Source organism: Microcebus murinus, chromosome 26, assembly GCF_040939455.1.
Source record: "Microcebus murinus isolate Inina chromosome 26, M.murinus_Inina_mat1.0, whole genome shotgun sequence".
NCBI lineage: Eukaryota > Metazoa > Chordata > Mammalia > Primates > Cheirogaleidae > Microcebus > Microcebus murinus.
In genome coordinates this window covers 14,336,679-14,360,280 of record NC_134129.1, presented here as the reverse complement: position 1 = coordinate 14,360,280, position 23,602 = coordinate 14,336,679, and the positions used below count along the sequence as shown (strand labels likewise).

General features: G+C 34.0%; 1 protein-coding gene across 7 annotated transcripts in view; it reads left to right on the top strand.

The window, feature by feature from the left end:
- The window catches only part of EXOC1 (exocyst complex component 1), a 52,082-nt gene that overhangs the window by 5,692 nt on the left and 22,788 nt on the right, over positions 1–23,602 (top strand). For 2 of the 7 annotated variants that reach the window (XM_012758266.3, XM_012758262.3), the window contains exons 3-11: positions 2,677–2,807; positions 6,341–6,500; positions 9,366–9,386; positions 11,289–11,476; positions 13,848–14,075; positions 14,270–14,402; positions 15,032–15,141; positions 15,942–15,995; positions 21,520–21,669. In XM_012758266.3, the coding sequence (XP_012613720.1) occupies positions 2,677–2,807; positions 6,341–6,500; positions 9,366–9,386; positions 11,289–11,476; positions 13,848–14,075; positions 14,270–14,402; positions 15,032–15,141; positions 15,942–15,995; positions 21,520–21,669 (1,175 nt within the window). The remainder of the gene's footprint in view (positions 1–2,676; positions 2,808–6,340; positions 6,501–9,365; positions 9,387–11,288; positions 11,477–13,847; positions 14,076–14,269; positions 14,403–15,031; positions 15,142–15,941; positions 15,996–21,519; positions 21,670–23,602) is intronic. The other 5 variants (XM_012758269.3, XM_012758267.3, XM_012758270.3 and 2 more) reach the window with 3 other exon arrangements.

The window sequence follows — 23,602 nt, the reverse complement described above, 5'->3', positions numbered from 1 at the left end:
GTACATTAGGTTTGTTTACAGTTTTTGCTATTCATACAGTGCTTCTGTGAACATGTTTGTTCTTATCTCCTGGTATATATGTAGGCAAGAATTTTCTAGGGTAGATACCTAGATGTGAAATTGCTGAGTCATAGGTATATGAATTATCATTTCTGCTCTAATACTAAATTATTTTCAAAAGTAGTTGTTCTAGGTGTGTGTTTTGGGTTCTACACATCCTCCTCACCACTTGGTTTTGACAGGTTGTTAATTGTTGCCAATCTGGTGGGAGTGAAATAGTATCTTACTGTGGTTTTAAATTGCGTTTTCCTGGTTAATAATAAGATTGAGTATCTTTTCATGAATTCCTTAGCCATTTAGTTTCCTTGTCTGTGACATTTACCAACTTAAGCCTTTTGCTCATTTTTTAAATTGTATTGATTGTTGTCCTTTTACTGATTTGTACAAGTTCTTTGTATAATGTGAATATTATTCTTTTGTTGATTGTATGCACCTCAGTGGCTTGTCCTTTTACTTTTTCTGATGACTTTTAATGAAAATTATAATTTTAATTAAAATTAATCAATCTTGTCCTTTATGCCTTCCCCTTTTTATGTGTTAAGATATCCTTCCCATATATCTTTTAGTCAGTCATAAAAATAGTCTCCTATATTATTTTCTAAGAGTTTTATAATTTTATCATTCACATATTAGTCTTTAATTCATCTGTGTTCACATTTATAGTGATGTATATGATTGTATTTGTTTCTGAGTTCTCTCTTATATCTTGTTTTTGTTCTATTTTGTTTTTGTTCTTTACTTTTTGACCTACATTTTAGAATTAACTCGTCAAGTTTCAGATTTTGGGGGGATTTTGATTTGAATTGTTTTTTAACCAATAGTTCAATTTGGAGAGAACTTGCATTGTTATGATATAGAGTCTTCACATCCATGAACATGGTACAGTTCTCCATTTACCTAGGTCTTTTATAATGCCGTTCTATAAGTTTCATCATTTTCTCTAAAGGTTTTGCATGTATATTGTTGGATTTGTTCTAGGTATTTATTTATTCTTAGATTTTTTTGATGTAATCATAAATAATAGCCCTTATTAACATTAATACATTTTTTAAATCATTTGTTGTCAGAATCCTGAAATGTAGTTGTTTTATTATGTGGATGTTAAGCAATCTTGCTAAATTTTGTTATTCTAATTATTTGTTTGTAAATTTTCTGAAAGTAGTGATATTTTTCTTCCTTCCTTTATAGTCTTTGTATTTTTTGTTTATTTTTCGTGCTTTAGTTTGCTAGTTAGGACCATCAGTACAGCTTTGATCTCAAAGAGAAGGATTTCACTTTTAAGTATGATATTTGCATAGGTTTTTTTGAGCTATCCTTTACAGTGTTAAGGAAGTTCCCTTTTATTCCTGGCTTCTTATGCTTTTTTTCTTTCTAATTCTTATTTTTTTTTTAAATCATGAATAGATGTTGAATTTTATCAAGTGTTTTTTTTTATATCATTGAGATTATCATATAATTTTCTCCTTTAATTTGTTAGTGTGGTTAATAATTGTATTTAGTTTTTCAAATGATAATTGACAACTTAGAATAAAATATGCCATTACTTATAACATATATTATAATTTTAGGTACTACTAAAAATGCTATAATATTGCTTTGATTAAGATTTATCATGATTTCAGGAATTTTTAAATGTGGGGGGAAAAGTCCATCTTAGATTTGATGAAACGAAGTGTTATCTTCTGTATATACCCTTGGTTTACCAATACAATGCTATATTTATTTTAAGATTTTGCATCAATGTTCATTAGTTACATGGTCTTGTAATCTTCTCTTTGATACTATTTTTGGCTTTATAACCAAAGTTATAAAATAAATTGGAGAGCATTCCCTCGTTTTCTATATACTGCAATAGTTGTGTGTGTTTGGAATGATTCATACCTTGAAAACTTGGCAAAAGATACCAGTAAAACTGTGCTGGACTAGCTTTTTTTGGTGGGGGGTGGGGGGAGATTTTTTACTTACCGGTGTAATTTCTTTAATAATTATAGAATTTTCTGTATTTTCTATTCTTGAGTCAATTTTGGCAAGTTACATTTTTTAGTGAATTTTTAGGGTTTTTTAGGGAAAACCACTTCACAAATGCATTTACATTCACTCTAGTCCACCCTCCATTCTACGGCCAGATTAATTTTTAGAAAATGGAAATTAGAAGATGTCATTTTCTTGATTAAGATCTTGTAATAACCACCCCCCAAATTCAGATAAAGGCCTTTTATGATCTGACATCCCATATATTTTAGTAACTTCACTTCCATGCACCTTATTGTGTGTACTATCTATATTGAACTATTTATTGTTGTTCTTTGAAATGGTGTATGCTCTGTCAGGCCTCTCTGACTTTACATATGTCAGTTCTTTAGATTTTACCTCATATTCTTCCTTTAAAACTGGTCTGAAGATTTATTTCTCAAGGAATCTGCTTCTGACCCTCTAGTCTGATTATATGCATCTATTAGGATTCTGTGCATTCCTGTCATAGCAGTTTGTTGTAAAGTATTACATCTTTTTTCATATCATGTATTAGGCATCCGAATGCTATATTTGCAAAGAGCTAATGAAGAAATGAGTGAGAGAAATGATATTTCTAACGAAAGTGTGTGTTTTACTTAACAGTGACAACGGAACGCCCCGTGCAAGTGAAGGTGGTCAAAGTTAAGAAATCTGATAAAGGTGATTTCTACAAAAGGCAAATTGCTTGGGCCCTTCGAGACCTTGCTGTGGTAGATGCCAAAGATGCTATCAAAGTATGTTTTTCTTAGTTCTTTGTTTTCAGAAAGCATCTTTCATGTATAACATAGTATTTTTTTATTTTAAGATGATCTAAACTTGTTTTGTGACCACTGGTCTACCAGCTAACCAAGAATTAGTCTAAAATGTGTCATTCAGCCTTCCAACCCCCAACTCCTGGGCTACTAAAAATAAGTACATATGTATGTTTATTTCATTTTCTTTTTGCTTTTTTTTAAGCAACAGTTATGTTTGTATGTAAACTGCGTAAACTAGAGCAAAATAAAGAAAGTTGAATAATGTGATAATCATGTTAAAGGACCAACCACCTATAATCTTGACAGTTCAAAGCTTTTCACAGCAATACCCTTTTTTTCAAGGAAACCAAGTAAAACTCCTTTGATTAAATTGGGTGTTTCTTCCTCCTCCTCTCTGCCCCTGCCCCTCATCTTCCTCTGCAGCCCAAAGGCCCCTCCAGAGCACTAGGAAATATATGCACCACATCCGCCTGTACTGTCGATAGGACTAATAGCAAGGCTTGTGCTAACGAAACTGTAGATGCCCTTTGACTTAACTCTACAAGTTTCATACGTTTTTTTTTTTTTTTTTTTTTTTTTTTACTCCTTCCCCTTTTGTTCTACCATACGTTTTTTAAAGACACAAGAGTGAAGAAAAAAACTACCTTTATAAAGCAACCTGGTAAAATTGTGATTTTACCCTTACCTTGGTACAAACCACTGAGGATCAAAAGTCTGGACAAAATGACAGGTAGTTGAGTCCAATGCAAAAAAAAAGTAGCAAAAATAATTTTAGAAGAGCCCTGCATAACTGCACAATTCAGATTTCTTCCAAATACAGATGATGCCTTTTCTTTAAGTATTTTAGGCAAACTGGGCCTTTGCTTTATCCCTAAGGAGCTCCCAAGGTTTACAAAATTGTGGAATGCGGAAACAGGGTTTGACAGGTACTTCGAAGGGGGAGAGGATGGAAAGAAAATTAGAATGGGATGTCTATAAAACAGTTTCATAAATAATTTCTGTTACCATGGGGAAGGATCAAGGGTGGAGACTTTTTTGGTAGGTTTCTGTTTAACAGAAAATACTTTTAAGGGCTCTTTAAAAATGTACCTTTATGAAAATGCCTTTTTCCCTTCAGGAGTTTTGCACTTCACAGCCCTATTTACTTGCATAATTCACTAACATTGCTGAATGCTTATTCGAATGCTTTCTCACAGCTGATGCCTCATTGCTGACTTGCTTAATGGATTTTTTTTTTCATTTTGTGTAGGTACGTTGGTGTGTGTACACTATATATGGATAGAAAACATAAAACTTTTATACATAGCCTAACATTAGCCATTTAGTATCACACATTGATTTGTGTGAGTGTTGCCACTGGAGCACTCAGCTTCTTTTATGGCATTATGGGAAATATTCCCAGGAAAGAGATCATTTCCCATCAAGTTTCATATGAGTTGCCAATACTCTTAGATTTTTTATAAGTAATAATGCAATTATTATACCTTTTCATTCTAAATGCAGGTTTTTAATTTTTTGATGATTCAGTTCTGTTTATTAAGCTACACATTGAACTAATTATTCCATGCTACTGTAATATGATTGTTGTACCAAAGATCAAGTCCTGATCCCTAAAATATTCTAATTGCTCACAGTAAAAGTCTGATAAAACCTTTTATCCCCCTAAATTTTTTTTTTTTTTTTTTGAGACTGAGTCTCACTCTGTCACCCTGGCTAGAGTGCAGTGGCATTGTCCTAGCTCACTGCAACCTCAAACTCCTGGTCTCAAATGATCCTCCTGCCTCAGCCTCCCAAGTAGCTGAGGCTACAGGTGTGTGACACCACACCCGGCTAATTTTTCTATGTTTAGTGGAGTGCAGGTCTCACTCTTGCTCAGGCTGGTCTCAAACTCCTGACCTCAAAGAATCCTCTTGCCTCAGCCTCTCAGAGTGCTAGGAATACAGGCGTGAGCCACCACACCCAGCCCTAAATAACTCTTTAAATGAATCAAAATATTATTATCCTCTACCTTGTAGAACATTAAGAACATTTGAGCCTATTTTTTAATTCCTTGGATGTGAAGAAAAGCATACATCCATAAGTTTTTATTTTATACTAATAGTCAAGTAGTTCTGCATTCAAGGGTTGGGAATATTAGCCTGGTATGGAATTATTGCTGTAACCTGGCTTAAGAGACATGTAGAAAGCATAGTGTCATTCTCTCAGAATGGTTGAGCTGCTTTGTCACTTGAAAGAATTTTAAGGCCCACCAGCATTTTTGGCTTTTGGAACACCTTTAATCATGCTGTAGTTTCAAAATAGAAAACAATTAGGAGCAGTACCTGCTTTTCACCTTATTTGTTCTTAGAAAGTACACCAGGATTTATATTATATTTTTTTCATATGTTATAATTAGAGATACAGTCCTTATTAAGGAGTTAGTAGCAAAGCACAGTTATGAGTAATAGTACATTATCAAATAAAAGGTGTAATTCTTAAACTCTATAGGCAATTTATTTTTTTTTTTATTTTTTTTATTTTTTTTGAGACAGAGTCTCGCTTTGTTGTCCAGGCTAGAGTGAGTGCCGTGGCGTCGCCTAGCTCACAGCAACCTCAAACTCCTGGGCTCAAGCGATCCTTCTGCCTCAGCCTCCCGAGTAGCTGGGACTACAGGCATGCGCCACCATGCCCGGCTAATTTTTTATATATATATATCAGTTGGCCAATTAATTTCTTTCTATTTATAGTAGAGACGGGGTCTTGCTCTTGCTCAGGCTGGTTTTGAACTCCTGACCTTGAGCAATCCGCCCGCCTCGGCCTCCCAGAGTGCTAGGATTACAGGCGTGAGCCACCGCGCCCGGCCTCTATAGGCAATTTAAAAAGAAAGATTAGGTCCATGTCAAAACTAGACACCATTGTCATCCTACTGAGCCACAAAGCCACTAAGTATGTGGCCTGTCATATATTTGAGGCCATAGGAAGAAAAAGACAATAACCATTGTTGTTTTTCACCCAGCTTCTTTTGGGTAATAAGCAAATTTTTTGCTAGAAATTGAATTCTCTGAACCCTTCTTTTCAAGTCACTTTGCTCACTTTTTTTTTTTTTTTTTTTTTGAGATGGAGTCTTGCTCTGTCACCCAGGCTGGAGGCCAGTGGTGTGCTCATAGCTCACTGCAACCAGCCTCTAACTCCTGGGCTCAAAAGATCCTCCTACTTCAACCTCTGGAGTAGCTGGGACTACAAGCGTACACCACCATGCCCAGCTAATTTTTTAAAATTTTTTTGGTAGACACAACCGTCTTGATATGTTTCCCAGGCTGATCTCAAACTCCTGGTCTCAATTGATCCTCCCATCTCAGCCTCCCAGAGTTCTAAGATTACAGGTATAAACCACCGCCTCCAGCCTCACTCAGCTGACTTCTAATAATCATTTTTTTCTAAGAACAGCTTCAGTTGTTTTTTTTTAATAGAGATTTTACATTAATAATGAAAAGGGATATGATCATAAAATCTTTTGTATATTTTTATTTCAGGAAAATCCTGAATTTGATTTACATTTCGAAAAAATATATAAATGGGTTGCCAGCAGCACTGCTGAAAAGAACACATTTATTTCATGCATTTGGAAGTTGAATCAGCGGTATCTCAGGAAGAAAATTGATTTTGTCAATGTTAGCTCACAGCTTTTGGAAGGTAAAGTTAAATAAAAATGTATATGTAAAATCAAGTGTGTCTTTAAGTGAATATATAATTTGACATTATTCAAAGTAATTAGAATACCGAATTACCTTATATTGTAAGGAAATTTAAAAATAGTTTTTATGGCAGAAATGATGCTTGTTCATTATAGAATATTAATACATTAAATTAAATAAATAAAAAACATAAACTTATATAAACTTACTCCCCAGAGGAAACTACTGTTAACATTTTGTTAGATTTTCTTCTTTTTTCTTTGCCTATTTAAATACTTTAAGAAAGAAAGAAATTCATATTCTGTTTTCTAACATACTTTTTCATATAATGTATTATGAATATTTTTCATGTTATTAAATACTTAATCCAACATTATTTTTAATAGCAACATAGTGTTCCATTATATTGATATACTATAATTTATTTAACTAATCATTTATTTTTAATTTTCCAGTCTTTCCTTATTTTAAACAGCTCTAGGATGAATATCCTTGTAGAGGTATTTTTATTGTCATCCTACTGAGCCACAGAGTATAGGGATAGTATTTAAGAACAGCTCTGGAATCAGACTGCCTGGGTTAAAATCTTGTCTTTGCCACTTACTGGCTATTTGACTATGTATAGTTACTTAGTCTCTATATTTCAATTTCCCCTATCTCAGAAATAGAGATAATAATAGTATCTACCTCATAGGATTGTTACAAGGATTAAATTACTTAATATACAAACAAGATGAAAACAATACCAGGTACATAATAAGTGCTCAATAAATAATTAGCTATTATGTTATCAGGATATAATTCTTAGATATGAAGTTAATTAGGATATTTTTGATCAATGTATCTTTAGGAACGTTCCTATGCATTATTTTGTGTTACAACACAAAAACTCCACCGTTAATGATCAAAAATGTACAATGAGATTTTTTTATACTTTTAAAATTTCTGTTATAAAATCATAAACATTATAAGAAAATAGTTCTGTATACCTTATGGCTATAATGCATTGTATTCTTTATCTCAAAGAAAGCAGTTTAAGTAACAGCTAGAGTGTAGGTGAACAGAGTTGTTGCTCTTCTTTATTGCGGAAAAAAAAATTTAGATTTGTCCGAAACTGTATATTAGCATTTAAAAATAGACGTTTCTATTCTGTCAGGTTGAAACGTCTGAAATTGCCAATACCCAGCTACTTTAACTTGCAAAAATGGTAGTTTCAGATGCTTCAGACTATTAATTTATGTAGTCACTTGCCTCTGTCACTTCTTTTTTGTTTTACTTATTCCTTTTTACTTTGGCCATGGACCTTTATCTCCTGGAGTATAGTGTTCTTTCCCAGCACTTACTAATTAATAAGCCCGCTGCTGGTTTTAGGCTTGATGCTGGGACTGGGAGAGGCAAGTCCCATCTGATAGACACAAATAGAGCTGAGCTTATGTGGGAACCCACAGGGTTGCCGTCTCACCAACATTGGTCCCCAACAGCTTGGCAATTGAGTGTGTTGAAAGGATGACCTTCAAAAAAATTGTAATTTTTCATATCTTGAATCATGGTTTAATTTGCTTTGAGTGGCTTTTGTTTTTTACCATTTCAGGGTTGAAATTCTGATCAATGATTCACAAGCTTGCTGTTCTGTTTTCAAATACTATGTACTTCCAGGTGTTATATATTGACTAAGATGTATCTTAAACCAATATGTTTCATTGGGACAGTGATAGGGGAAAATACATACTCCACCTCGATCTACCTCATTAAGAAATATTACCAAAATCAGTAAGAAGAGTATAGCCGTGTCTGAAACTGAAGTAGCTAGTTTTAAGGGGGAAAAAAGGCATTTAATTTTTCAGAGCATAAAACAAAAGTGAAAACATGTTCATGTTTATAAACATTAACTCTAATTAAGATCCATTTTAAGAATACTGAGAAGAGTCTTAAGGATCTTATTTTCAAAATCACTTTTTATAGATCAATAACTGTTGCTTTGGTTTAGTGGAGTTCAGGGAATAGCTTTATTAATGTCTACAAACTTGTTTTTAGTTGGCCTTGAAATCATGGCCATTAATTCTCATTTTTAAAAAAAGTCTCCAAGCTTTGGGTGATATTAGAAAACAAATAAAAAATTATTACTACCACCATTTAAGAGCTCTATCATTATCCAAGATTATAGACTTTTCTAATTATAAATGCTAGCAGTGGCAACTTTGGTAGTTTTTGTTAGTGACGATTGAATGTTTGCATTAAATAATTGGAGCTTCTCAGACAGTAAGATTTTTAAGAGAGGACATTGTTAGCAGTTAGAGTAGAGTTTTTGTATGGCTTTTTTGTTTTCATTCTTTTATTTGCAGTCATATTTTTAAAAATATCTTTGACATGAATCCTTAAATGCCAGCTTGAACTGATACCTCATGTGCTTTTTTACTTGGCTTAATCTTGTCCTTTCTAACAGTGTTTTGTGACTAATCCCTTGTGAGAGAGTGGGTAAAGCTTTTGGGCCTTGAGTAATGTAACTAGACTAAATGCATGAGTCACAACTGACCTAAAAGTAATACCCAGGAAATGATTTGTTTTCCAGTTTTCTAAGGGTTGGTTAGTGCTGTTTTCTTAAAAGACTCAGAGAAAATAGAAAGATAAATATATTTTTAGTCACTATCAGAAAATGAATAAGAAATAAACACTGGAAGTTTAGCTTCTTAAGGATCTTTCCACTTTGTAGTTGATTTTGATGTTCTTTTTTGAACCTTGATTTAGCATGAAGTTCAAATGAAATACGGGTAGTATTTAAAAAATTTAAGCCTGTATACTTTTCTACCCAGCTAATATTCTTTGCTTACTTTCCTCTGCTTTTTTCATACCTTTTACTCTCCAGAACTGCCTAAAGTTACAGAAGGTGCGTAACACCTTTTCTTCTTATTCTATTCCATATGTTTTTATTAGTTGCCATTGTTATGTACTGTTGGTTGCATATTTTATGAAATTATGTACAGGGACACATTTATTTATAAAATCCATATCATAATATAATTAATGATAGTATTTATTATTGGCTATCAAAAGACTTTTCATGTGAGTGAAAAATATTTCTGAAGCAATTATTGTGATCTTTTAAAATACTTATTTTAAATGTCTAGTTGTGTAAGGACCTGTACAGAATGATTAGGGCAGTCCCTGCCTCCTAGTGGCTAATAAGTGGTCACACATGGCAGTTTACCATTTTCATAATGAACTGAAATGGATTCATTCAAAGGGCAAGGAGCTCCGTGATCTCTCTCTAAAGAACTTACATTAAAAAAAAAAGGAAATATACTGTAATCTATAATTGCCTTTTTTTTTTCTTTTTTTTTTGAGACCGAGTCTCACTTTGTTACCCAGGCTAGAGTGAGTGCCATGGCATCAGCCTAGCTCACAGCAACCTCAAACTCCTGGGCTCAAGCAATCCTATTGCCTCAGCCTCCCGAGTAGCTGGAACTACAGGCATGTGCCACCATGCCTGGCTAATTATTTTTTATATATATATATATATTAGTTGGCTAATTAATTTCTTTTTATTTATGGTAGAGACGGGGTCTGGCTCTTGCTCAGGTTGGTTTCGAACTCCTGAGCTAAAATGATCCGCCCACCTCAGCCTCAGCCTCACAGAGAGCTAGGATTACAGGCGTGAGCCACCACACCTGTCCTATAATTGCCTTTCAAAAAGTTTAGTCCTCTCCTTTTTTTTCTGGGATATTATCTAAATCTGCTTATTGCCTTATCATTCTTAAGAGTAAATCCATTGTTACTTCAAATTAGCTGTTTTTTATTCTGGGACAAATGAACATATTTCAAGTTATGCTGAGTGTAAGTATTCATTTTTATATAAAACAATGAATAATGAAAGTATCGAGAGTTTGTGATTTAAATTATGTCCCAGTAAGTCAATGAAATCAATAATTTATTTAGAGTGTCAAAATAATGTCTTATGGGTGAAAAATTACACCTCAAGCTTTATATAAAATGCCCAAATGTTAAGTATATTCTCTCAAAAAAATGAACTGAAACATTTATCAGCAAGCACTTCAGATTTGACCTCTTGGTCTTTTGTTATGAAACATGAAAACGATTTAAATTTTTATAGTTTCAATCAGCCATGTTGTGTTGTCATATTAGAGTTATCAAGAAAGCTTCTGTAGCTCATCTTTAGAAATTTTGTCAATGAAAATGACATTTTTTTAAACTAAGAAATGGTAAATGCAGTTACTATTTTCAATATTAACTAAAATAAATTGTGGATTATAGGTGTACTTTTCATTTTAAGTAAAATTTATTTGAACAAACAAAATATAACAAAAATGAAAAGAGTAAAAATGACAAAAGAAAAATGTTACCTGGGAAAAAAAGGAAAGCAAATTGTTTTCATGTGTATTGAATTCATAGTTATTATTTCATTAGAGCAACAACCACTTAAGGTAGGAAAAAATGGTTAGGTTTATTTCCACCTGTTTTTGTGTTTTGTTTTTGTATTTTAGATCAGTTGTGTTTGGGGAATTGTGATGAAAGCCTGTTTTAACACTTACAAGTCAGTGTGCTAGCATGCATGCTTGTTATTTGTTATTTTTTGGGACTTTATGTCATTAACATGAAATTCTTTATAGATATGGGGTTTTTTTTCTCATATATTTTGAATCATTCTGTCCTATTTTTCAGCCACTAAATGTAACCTGTGCTTAAAATTGATCTTACCTAGCTATAAGTACCATGTCATAGTTCTTCCTACTTTTTTACTATTTTATTTTGAATTTTTACCTTCTTTAAGAATCTGTTCCAAGTGGAGAAAATCAGAGTGTGGCAGGAGGTGATGAAGAAGCAGTAGATGAATACCAGGAGTTAAATGCAAGAGAAGAGCAGGATATTGAAATAATGATGGAAGGCTGTGAATATGCAATCTCTAATGCTGAGGCCTTTGCAGAAAAATTATCCAGAGAGCTGCAGGTGCTAGATGGGGTAAGACTTGCTTGTAATCTATGAATGAGTGATTCGTAGTAGATTAGAAGGCTGGTGATGTTCTTATTTTACTGCTTCGGCACTAAAGCCTTTATAGACAGCTTATTGCTGTCTTTATCTATAAGCACATTAGTAGTTGCCATCATTCTTGCACTGTTCTTATGCAAAAGACAGAGCCATTTCTATTAAGCCAATGAACGCAGTTGGCCGAGGTTCTGGATTTTGGGAAGTTCTTGATATGAAGTAGTGGAAGTAAAAAGTAGACAATCAGAAACATCTTGGGGGTTGATTGCCCCAGCCTCTGAAACACTTCAGAATAGCTCAGTGCCAAAGAATAGCATTTTTTTTTTGGTTTGAAAAAAAACAAGGATGAATTAGAAAGAATGTTGGCTGAAATAAGTGAATCATTTACCAAAAGGGAGCACAGTAAGTGTGGTGAAAACAGGAGAGCCAGGGAAAAAGATCTTTGACTTCTCCACTAAAATATTTTAGAATGGAGCCTTTTAAATTGTATGCACAGTTTCTGAGTCTGTAATATAAATGCATAGCACCACTTATGTGAGAGTAATCTAGAACAAATTATTTGGGTTTTTAAAATTTTGTTTTGTTTTGTTTTTACTAAAAGGTAAGGCCGGGCGTGGTGGCTCACACCTGTAATCCTAGCACTCCGGGAGGCTGAGGCGGGCGGATTGCTCGAGGTCGGGAGTTCGAAACCCAGCCTGAGCGAGACCCTGTCTCTACTAAAAATAGAAAGAAATTAATTGACCAACTAAAAATATATATACAGAAAATTAGCCGGGCATGGTGGTGCATGCCTGTAGTCCCAGCTACTTGGGAGGCTGAGGCAGAAGGATTGCTTGAGCCCAGGAGTTTGAGGTTGCTGTGAGCCAGGCTGACGCCATGGCACTCACTCTAGCCAGGACAACAAAGTGAGACTCTGTCTCAAAAAAAAAAAAATAGAAAAAAGAAAAGGTAAGCATTTGAGAAATCCCTTATAGAATAAGGAACATTTAAAAGACTTTAAATTTTTGGTGTTTTATACATATAAGGTACAGAAATTAAAAGGGTCTAAATCAGGCCTAAAGAGATTATATGAATAATCCAGGCTTACAAATTTACAAAATGCACTGGAGACAAAGCCTAGAAGAGATTTCAAAGTGTCAAAGTGGAAATTGTGCTGGGCAGATTCAAATCCCAGTTCTGTTACTTAAGAGATATCAGTGGGTTCTGAGCCCTGCTGACTTCTAAGGTTGCTTGTTTTTACACCTGAATTACTATGAATAGTATATAAAATAATGTGTGAAGCCACAGCATCAACTGTACAATATTCTTTTAATTTCTTGTCCAAATTTTTTAATCATACTATGTTACTTGCCACCTTAATATGGCTTAGTAATTTATATTTTCCATTCTAATTAATATTGTATATATGTCCCAAATCATCATATTGCTTTGCAATTTAATTTTGGATTGGGCAGTTTCCTTATTTCGGGGAATTCAGAATCAATAGTCAGAATCATTTAGAACTGTGGTCCCTAACCCCTAGGCTGTGGCCCATCACCAGTCCATTAGAAAACAGGCTGTGTATCACCACCTAAGCTCCACCCCCCCACACACACACACACAACACCCCACCCCCCAATCCCCAGTCCATGGAAAAATTATCTTCATGAAACCAGTCCCTGGTGCCAGAAAAGTTGGGGACCACTGATTTGGAAAACAGTGATAAGGGAATGGCAATTCCTTACTACTTTGCCTGGTAAAAAAAAAAAAAACCCAAAGTTGCAGATGAGAGAGAAAAGAAAAAAGATAATAGAAGGCTCTATCTTTTGGCCACATGCTCTTCCATGTCCTATTAGTACCAATCACAGTACAGTTATAAATTAGTTTCAAAGTGGTATACCAGATTCAAAGATTGGTATACCACTGCTACCCTCTCAACTAAGGTATTATTAAAGTGACTGTGCTTTAATTTAGGGGTTCACATAGATATTAAGAAGAATAGAAAATTTCAATAGCTGGTAGAATTAGAAGATATGTTACAGATGACAATGGCCTAAGGCTCGTAAATTTCATAAGCATGTGCCATTACTGATGACATGTTCTGGGACAGAACGCTACTTGTGTAGTCTGTGGAACTATAAAATACGGAAGCATGGTACCTAACCTTGATACTGAGGCAAGTGTCCCATCATGGAATACTGTTACAAAGTGGAGGAACATAAACATAAAGTGATAAACTAAAGTAGAAGGGTACATGTATATCAATTTTTGTTGTTCAGCTTTCAAAGAGATTTAGCAACTTTTTGTCTTTATACTTCTTTCACACATTTAAATAACATGAGGTGTTTTCTTGTCTTTAACTGTGTAGGCCAACATCCAGTCAATCATGGCCTCTGAGAAACAAGTGAACATCCTGATGCAATTGCTGGATGAGGCTCTAAAGGAGGTGGATCAGATTGAGTTGAAACTGAGCAGTTATGAGGAAATGCTCCAAAGCGTAAAAGAACAAATGGATCAGATCTCTGAAAGCAACCACCTAATTCATCTTAGTAACACTAATATCGTAAAACTCCTGTCCGAGATAGAGTTCCTTGTGGTAAGTGTGAATTACCAACAACAACAACAAAAACTAACGACTATATATAAAACTCATTTGTAAACATTTCCTAATTTCCTTATGAGAGCAGGATTTTAAATAATTCCAAAGACCTAGTGATGGGATTGAGTAGCATCTTGTCTGTAAATTTCCCAAAATTACATGTGCAAATTGTATATTTGCCTGTATTCCAGAACCACATGGACTTAGCTAAAGGACACATAAAGGCCCTTCAGGAAGGAGATCTTGCTTCTTCCAGAGGTATTGAGGCCTGCACCAATGCTGCCGATGCCCTTCTGCAGTGCATGAATGTAGCTCTTCGACCAGGTATGTTCGCTGGAAATGATAACAATCTGACCAAGAATTTGAAACTAATCCTGTAACTTGGTATAAATATTTTGACAAGAAATGCATACGACAAGTGGTTTAGGTTATAATTATTAGCTACTCAAATAAGTTTCACAGATGTCTCAGCTTATTTCTGTTGACACTAAGAACTTTGTCACTTCAATTCCTTCTGATTGACCATCAATGACTCTATTTAACACCACGATCTTTCTTTAGTACTATCTGTAGAACCTAGCACAAAGTAGATGCTTTGGTTAGACCAGAGAGCATAAGGTTTTCCTAGGCCGTGGTTTCAAAACTTGAGTGTGCGTCAGAATCACCTGGAGGGCTTGTTAAAACAGAGGTTGCCAGGCCCCATCCCGAGATTCAGTGGGTCTGGGCTGAGATCCTAGAATCCACGTTTCTAACAGCTCACAAGTGATGCTGAGGCAGGACCACACTTTGAGAACCACTGGGCTTAACAATTTTTCTCCTGCTTGCTTTTTATAAAGCAAATGAATAAACCAGTAAAACTGAGTTCTTCAAAACTTTGGTGTTTAATGTTTCATTAAACATCAAGGAAATCTCTGTACCCATTAAATCTGTCAAGAAACATCATTCTGTTTCAGGCCATGACATGCTTTTGGCGGTCAAACAGCAACAGCAGCGTTTCAGTGACTTGCGAGAGCATTTTGCCCGGAGACTGGCCAATCACCTCAACAATGTCTTTGTTCAGCAGGTAATTTTATTTTATTATTAAAACTGGCATGTTCCTGTAGTTTATTTACATATTACCTAAAACTTAAATTTCCACAGAAAAATTTAATGTGTTTAACTGAGGTTACAATAAATTTCTTTACACATTTATTTGATTTTAAGATTTTCAAATATGTGCTTATTTGCTTATAAATGTACTTTGGGCGTAGCTCCCTCCTTAGGCAGATAGTCTAATTCTTTTAGGCTGAAACTCTCTGATTCTAGAAATCATATAAATAACTACGTATCGATTGCATATATCATTTAGACATTTCTCATTTATAAAAGTAGGTCCAAACTTGTTATATATATATACTGTTGGACATATTTTATTTTTCAGTATTTTGAGGTGAGAAGCAGGACTTGACTCAGTGTTTTAAATGTTTCATAAGCTCTATGTACTTATATACATAGTGTACATATGAAAAAATGACTGTGGCTCAACTGCCAATTTCAGTTGATTTAATCTTTATATAAATGCTTTGCCTATGTTTTTATATGAAAAGGGATGTTATAATTAAGGATGTGGTAATAATGTTAACAATATTAAAAACACCTTAGAGGGATTTGAATAGAAAGCATTTTAATATCTAGTATAACGAAATAGGTTTCTTAAGTTTTTCATCTCTTTTATTCCTTTTATTTTATTAGGGTTATTTAGTGAAAAAAATTGAGGGGGGGATCTTGTTCATCAAGAAATGCTTTTTGAAAACATTGGATTCTTAGTTTTTACTTTGCAATATTCTGAAACAATTGTATTTACTGTATTTTATTTCCAATTAGTTTACTCAGGCCCTCCTTCAACTCTATAACAGGTCCTACTTTCTTTCGGTTCCTGTGAGTACATCAAATTTGGCTCAAGCTTCTCTAATTCCTTTTTATATTTTCTATAAAGTTTGCTAAATTTAACAGCAGCAGAATCTTTATAGATTATAACATAACTTACTGATTTAAGCTACCTGTTAACCACATTTGTAGCAGTTTTTTAATGGCCCATAGTAGTTAAGAGTTTATTTTGGTTAAAAAGGCATTTAATCTCATTCTGCTTGCCTTTCTTTCTGTGATTTTTTTCACCCATTTATTCTTTCATTTATTTAGGAATCATTTATTTGCCAGGTGATTGAGGTACATACAAGACATTGACTTGGGGTAAATGAGAGGCTGACCTTGCCCTTGAGTAGCTCACAGTCTAGGGAAGGGAGACAGGTAAATATACTCAGGAAGGATAAATGCTGATAGTGGTACTGTGGGAACATAAAGGAAGACTAGCTCACTAAAGCATGGGAGGGGGAGGTCAGGGAAAACTCAACATTTCACTTGACCTGAAAAGTGTCAAGAAAAAAGTGAACTTAGAATTACATAGGAAATACTAATTTACATTTTGCTAGCAGTATTATTTCAGTAACATGTATTCCTACACAGTTCCTTAGTTTTTAAAAATGACACTATTGACAATGAATTATCCACATTTGAAAATACTAGATGATAAAAAATCATCCTTTCTGTACCCTTCACTGTTTAACATGCAGTTATTTATGATTTTGCTTCTTTGCTTTGTAAACTAATAGCTTTGTTTTGAAATGAATGCTTCCCATTTCTGAAAATATAATATGTATTGTTACATGTGAGTGATGCATGTTAAAAACCTGAATGCTACAACAACCTAGGATATGCTGAAGAAGGTGGAAGCGGGTATCCCCACGTGTAAGAAAGAGGTGTTTGTTCTGTATGTTGACTTCAGTGCATCAGATTACCTACCAAAGGAGTCAGGAAACATGGGTATTTCTGTTCCTGGTTGGGAGAAAAACTAGCTGGGAAAATTTGATTAACGTATTATGATACATCTCTTTGTCAATCATGAAATTTTTATTGTTTGCCCATTGTATACTCACTGTTGTCCATATGTAAGAATACGAAATGGCTCCTGCCCTTGAGATGCTTATAAGGAGGAGTTAAAACTAATGTACTTAAAGCTCTGCGGCAATTATATAATACTGTTGCTAATTGTATTATGGATTGTAAGTGCTAAAGAGGCTTAATCAAAAGTGAGTTTACTGAGGTTTTAAGGAGTCAAATATAGAATCGCAGATAAGGTAGGATTGGAACGAAGTCCATGCAGTACAGTTTATAGAAAATGTATAGTTATTAGAACATTTATAAATATTGTATGGAAGAATCCAGTGAAAATAATCTATTGATCGCAACATAGCAGTAATTGAAGAGAATTGATTCCCAGTCTTTTTAAAATTCACAAATCAGTAAAGCTAAAAGAAATAAAATTTGGAGACTCACCCAGTCACCCAATATTTTATTTTATAAAGTAAAGAGACCTTTAGAAAGAAATACTGCCATCTGCTTTCACGATCTTTTCATTTTAAAAATGACACTTTGGCACGAAAGGAGTAGGAAGAACTTACTCTCAGACTTTAAAAATTAATACATTTACTTTTTTGAGAAATTCACTCCCTTAATTTTATTTTTCATATATTGCTATAAGCCAGTAAAAAAAAAAAAATTGCATTTGGGAATCACTGATCCAGAGCATGCTACCTATGCAACTTTCATATTAATACCTCTGCATTTCTATACTTCAGTGAAACTTGAAATGCATTTTTATGTAATATTCACTTCTCACTATAGTATTAGAGTAATGTTTTTAACAGGTGGCAAGCTTCTTTTGGATCTTTTAGATCTCATACATTCCGCTTCCACTGAAATGATCTTACTCATAATTTTTACATTTACTAGGGGTTTGTGTGTCTTGAAGGATATTCAGCCAAGAGAATCTGGCCAGTTATACTAATTAGGATTATGATATTGAAAGCAGGCAGTCAAATTAAGGCTAATGAAATTCAGGAAATATTTGCATAAAAAATATGTCCTTTTGAAAATTCTTGTTTTTGAAAGATTTGTTTTGAAAGGATAACTGCTGTCAGCTCACTTTTTTTTTTTTTTTTTGGTTCAGAGACCTCATGATTCTTTACTGTCTTTAACAACATGATGAGACTGATTATGCAAATAACTTAGAGAAAATGAAAATGAACTAAGATGCACTGACTTAAAAATACAACCAGAAAAAAAGTGAAGTTGTGGAATTTTTTGCTACAAGCTTAAGTTTGGAAGTTTTCTTTCAACATATATTTACAGGAAGATCATATAGTAAAATAAAACCTGTGTAGTAGACCATTAATACTCAATTCATTTTACAAAAATTATTTCCTTAAGCACATGTCACATTTTCCTAACCACAGATTGATCTCTGGTTAAAAAGCTAGAGAAAGAATTAGGATTAAGATCTGTTCTCATGATATTCATTGTAACTTTGCTCAGAGTTTTTTCTTTAGGAAAACAAAAATAAAAGTGATAATATAGTATCTAATATATGCGAGATTCTGTAGAATCCTGATCATTCTTGTTATGTGGCAATTAAAAAACATTAATGTGATGTTTATATTGACCTTTAGCAACTACAGAGATGGATAATGGTAATACCTGTGTGTTTTGTTTAATATTAATTTTGTTCATGTTTATTGTTAGCCTTTACAGAAAAGATATGGGTGCCTAGGCATTCTGAATATGAGAATTGTTCCATTTTTCAACACTGTAGCTCTTAGTCCTCGTTGATTCTGTTTGAAGATGTGATTTTTCTATATTCATTTAACCATCTAGAAAAGAACATCCACACAGGTCCATTCTCTCTTATCCAAAACTATTGGAGTTAATTGTGTTTTTAGAGTTTTTCAGATTTTAGAAAAGTAATACTGTTGTATATATGCTGTGTATTATATAATCATTCCAATCAAGCACATAATGTTTCTGCAGCAAAAAAATAGGAATAGTTACTCTAAACACTGTAAATAGACCCATGGCAGGTCAAGTCAGGTTTCACCAACAAAATAGTTTAGGTACCAAGCTTAAACTGAATTTTCAGAGCTTTTTGGATTTTAGAATTACAGGAAGGAATTATGGATGTGTATACAGTTGTATATAACATCTATGATGGCTGTGAACTTCCGTTGTCTCTATATTCTCATTCTTGTTATTTTGAATTGGTTAGTCAGTTTTATGATACTTTTCTGCTGTCTCTAGTTCAGTTTCCCAAGTTAACCTAAGTAGGTATCAATAAGGCGAATCTGAGAAGTGTATGTATTGTTCTATACCATTTTATATATAATGTCTGTATAATGCAAGGGTCCTCAAACTTTTTAAACAGGAAGCTAGTTCACTCTCCCTCAGACCATTCGAGGGCCAGACTATAGTTTAAAAAAAACTATGAACAAATTCCTATGCACACGGCACATATCTTATTTTGAAGTAAAAAAACAAATGGGCAAAAACACCTGCATGTGGCCCGCGGGCTGTAGTTTGAGGACGCCTGGTTAATGGATCTTTTCTTTTTTTAATTTCCATTTTGAATTGGGGATATAGTCTCACATGAAGGAAATCTTCCATCAGATTGATTTAAAAACTTTAATGAAGAAGGGACTCAGATAGTGATGGAAATAGTATTGGGTGTGTCTTATACTTCCATCTTTCTTGCTCTAACGGTACTCCTCAATTACTAGGAAACTCTTCATTCCTTTAGGTCAGAAATTTTTCTTTCTGGATACTCAGTATTTAAAAGAAATTTTTTTAAAAAATCCACAACCACTAAGTTTGTATTTTGTCTATATAGCAAAGCACATACACTAGATGAAAGAAATCTCTTTTAAAGAATTTATTCTGGGCCGGGCGCTGTGGCTCACGCCTGTAATCCTAGCTCTTGGGAGGCCGAGGCGGGCGGATTGCTCAAGGTCAGGAGTTCAAAACCAGCCTGAGCAAGAGCGAGACCCCGTCTCTACTATAAATAGAAAGAAATTAATTGGCCAACTGATATATATATAAAAAAAAAAAATTAGCCGGGCATGGTGGCGCATGCCTGTAGTCCCAGCTACTCGGGAGGCTGAGGCAGGAGGATCGCTTGAGCCCAGGAGTTTGAGGTTGCTGTGAGCTAGGCTGACGCCACGGCACTCACTCTAGCCTGGACAACAAAGTGAGACTCTGTCTCAAAAAAAAAAAAAAAAAAAAAAAAAGAATTTATTCTGATTCAAGCACAAGAGACAGAAAAAAAATAATAATTTAAATTCTTTAAATTCAAGATGCTTATTAAGCTAATGTATATCAACTAGTATAATACATATTCATAATTAGCTTTAAGTAATTTTACCAGGAAATGAGTTAACCAACCCCCAAATCCCATCAGTCTGTCATTTTAATAGAGTTTACACAAAATACTAAGAAATAACTTCTGACTATCTAGGGAAATCAGATTGAGAATGGCTTCGAATAAATCTATCTTGTTTTGCCCTTTGCTTGTTATTGGGAAATTAGGTTTTCAGGGGAATCTACTCTTTTATCTTTCAACTCCCCGTCTCTTGGATACAAGCTTTGAGTCCTATGACAAACGTTGACCAAGTAGCAGAGAAGGAGAACTAGACAGTTTCAAAAGAAAACTGGGAAGATTTTTTTAATATACCAATAACTAGTAGTCTGGTTAAAACAATTTCATATGACAGGTTTTTAAAAGATAACACAAGTGAGACACAGATGACCAAGGTTCCAATTCTAGCTTTCTTCCTATGTGGCATGAGCAAATAACTCAGTCCTTTGAGACTCAATTTCTTCTTCCGGAAAATAGGATTATTGGATCTGATGATCTACCAGGTCTGTATTTTCCAAAAGCAAAAGTCAAAATACATCATCTAAAGCTGTTTGTTAACTTATTAATTTACTCATGTAAAAGTCTTATTAAAGTTAAAAAACAAAATTATGAATAGTTATTTATTTCACAAAGCACTTTAATGTAAAAATTTAAATTACATTATTATTAAGGATTATCATGGAAAGCCTGGATATAGCCAGCTATGGTGTTTCTGAACTCTAAAATTCTATGTTTTTATCTGTTGTTTTAAATAGTGTAGACTCTAGTAGGAGTACTGTAAATGTAGACCATTTGAATGACTTCCCTATTTGTTGTATTTCTTAATTCAGTCAGTATCAAGAAGTTCATTTGCTTAGTAAATTATAAAATGATATGGTATGGAAGAGATAACCGTGATTAAAGCATTCATTCTCAACTCCTTTAGAAGATGGAGTGAATAGTTGATTTATCAGAGTGCCATTCTTGTGTGTTTATGATTACTTTATGGTAGTGGTTTTCAATTACTGGATGATGAAAGTAAACAAGTAAGTATTTGTTTTTTATTTTTCTATGTTCTGTTGGTTTTGCTTGGCCACACTTGGTCATTGTTTAGAATTTTCAATTGTAACAATGTCTCTTTGTACTGTTAATGATATTTATTTACATATTTACTCACTCTAGGGTCATGATCAGAGTTCAACTCTCGCTCAACATTCTGTTGAACTGACTTTACCCAATCATCATCCATTTCATAGAGATTTGCTCCGCTATGCCAAGCTGATGGAGTGGCTAAAGAGTACAGATTATGCAAAATATGAGGGACTGACAAAGGTATGGGTTTGACATCAGTTATACTCACTTCATATAAAGTGTAGTCTTTTAGAATCAAAATGTCATGTATGGGAAATTAGGAGGTGGGGGGGGGGAAGGGTCGCGTGTTCAGTTCCCCAAATTTGAAATACTCTTTAGCATGTTCTTAGCAAAGCAGAAAACGATGGAGTTTCTTAGTGCTCATTAACCAGGCATAATATTTATTTTACTTACTTAGATAAAGAAGAGCTAAATTTTGAACTTCAATATAAGATAGTATTAAGCCATACTGTAGCCTAAGGCACAATTCAGTTTTGTTAAATGCTCTGATTATTTCCTGAGTTTCTTTATGTACAATATAGAAACTAGGAAGTGTGAAGACATGTGAGTGAGATATTTGCCCTCAAAGAATTTATAATCTGTTCTACAAAGAAAATACAAAATGCCTCTTTATTAAGCAAATATTCCACTACTCCAGTTACCTGGGGCCTAACAAACAAGCTGCTACCTCTAAAGAGCCTTAAATCAGACTAGGAAGAATCATACATAAAACAATCAGCAAAAAATTAAGACTAAACTGGAAATGAGTTTTAATATGTGGCCGTTTAGAGGAGGGAAATTCATGTCTGAAGCCGTGGGTGAAACATCATGGAAGATACTGGTCTACAACTGAGGTGTTTTTTTTCTTTTTTTTAGAGACAGGGTCTCATTTTCACCAGTTGTAGCTCACTGCAGCCTTGAACTCCTGGGCTCAAGTGATACTCCTGCCTTAGCCTCCCAAGTAGGTAGACTCCATAGTCAATTGAGTTTTAAATAATGAGTGCAATTAGATAAACCAGAAATAAGAGGAAGGGCATTCCAGGGATGGGGTGCAAGGTGTGCAGATAAAGCCAGGAAAAATATGCCTTTGTCTAGGGCAACGAGGAGGGCATAAGAAAGGGGACATAAACTCTGGTAAAATAAATAATATTTAAAATTATAACTTGAAAAATACTTTTAAAAAATTTATCTTCTGAAGTATTTATATACATCTTATGTGGCTAGCTATTTTAGGTAAAGTTATTTTTGTTCCTCAGATTTAGTTTATGAAATGGTTATGCAACTCTATTGTTATATTTTGTTTTGATTTCATTCAACAGAATTCTGATTTAGAAATATCTTAAGGAAAAATATTTACATTCCTGGAATTCTTTGCCTTTTGGAGTTTTAGGAGGATTAATATTTTGAATAATTAATCATAAATTATATCTCCTCAAGATTTCTGTGCCAACAAGTGCTTTGTCCCCTAGTGAATATTCAAATAAGTAATCAATAAGCTTTTTGCCTAATTGTGTTCTCTGTATTATTGCTCTATCTTTATATATAATGCAGCACTCATGAATGTAATTTAAAGTGAAGAAACAAGACTATAGCCAACCTAGTGATGATTTATGGAATTATTCTCTGCTCAGGGTATATTTTTGATTGTCAATATTAGTGAGCTTTTTAGGTGAAATTGACTTTTTCCCAGGAATGTTACTTGATCCTGTGGTTTGAGCTTTTTACAAATTATGTGTTTTTTACCTCATAAACTAATTTGGTGGCTGCAGTGTTGCCAAAGACAGGAATTTCATAAAAAAAAGAAGAAGGAAGAAAAGAACGAAAGAAGAAAAGAAAGAAGGCAACAAACAAACCAGTATTTCTGTAGTGAGAAATATTTAATTAAATCCAAGGAGCTATTTGCGCTTGGTTGGGTATACACAGTTCACACTTTTTGACAGGAACAGGAAAAAATCTGTTCCAGATTCTTTAGGAATAATAATTATTAGTACTGCCCCCAGCTGAATGTAAGCAAAACCCTGACTTTTGGTATGCATAATTAGAGCCTGTGGAAACAGAGGTAGCTCAACTGCCCAGATTCCTTCCTCCCTAGGACTGCTGCTCCTGTTTGCAACTCTGGGATGTGCAGGTAGGG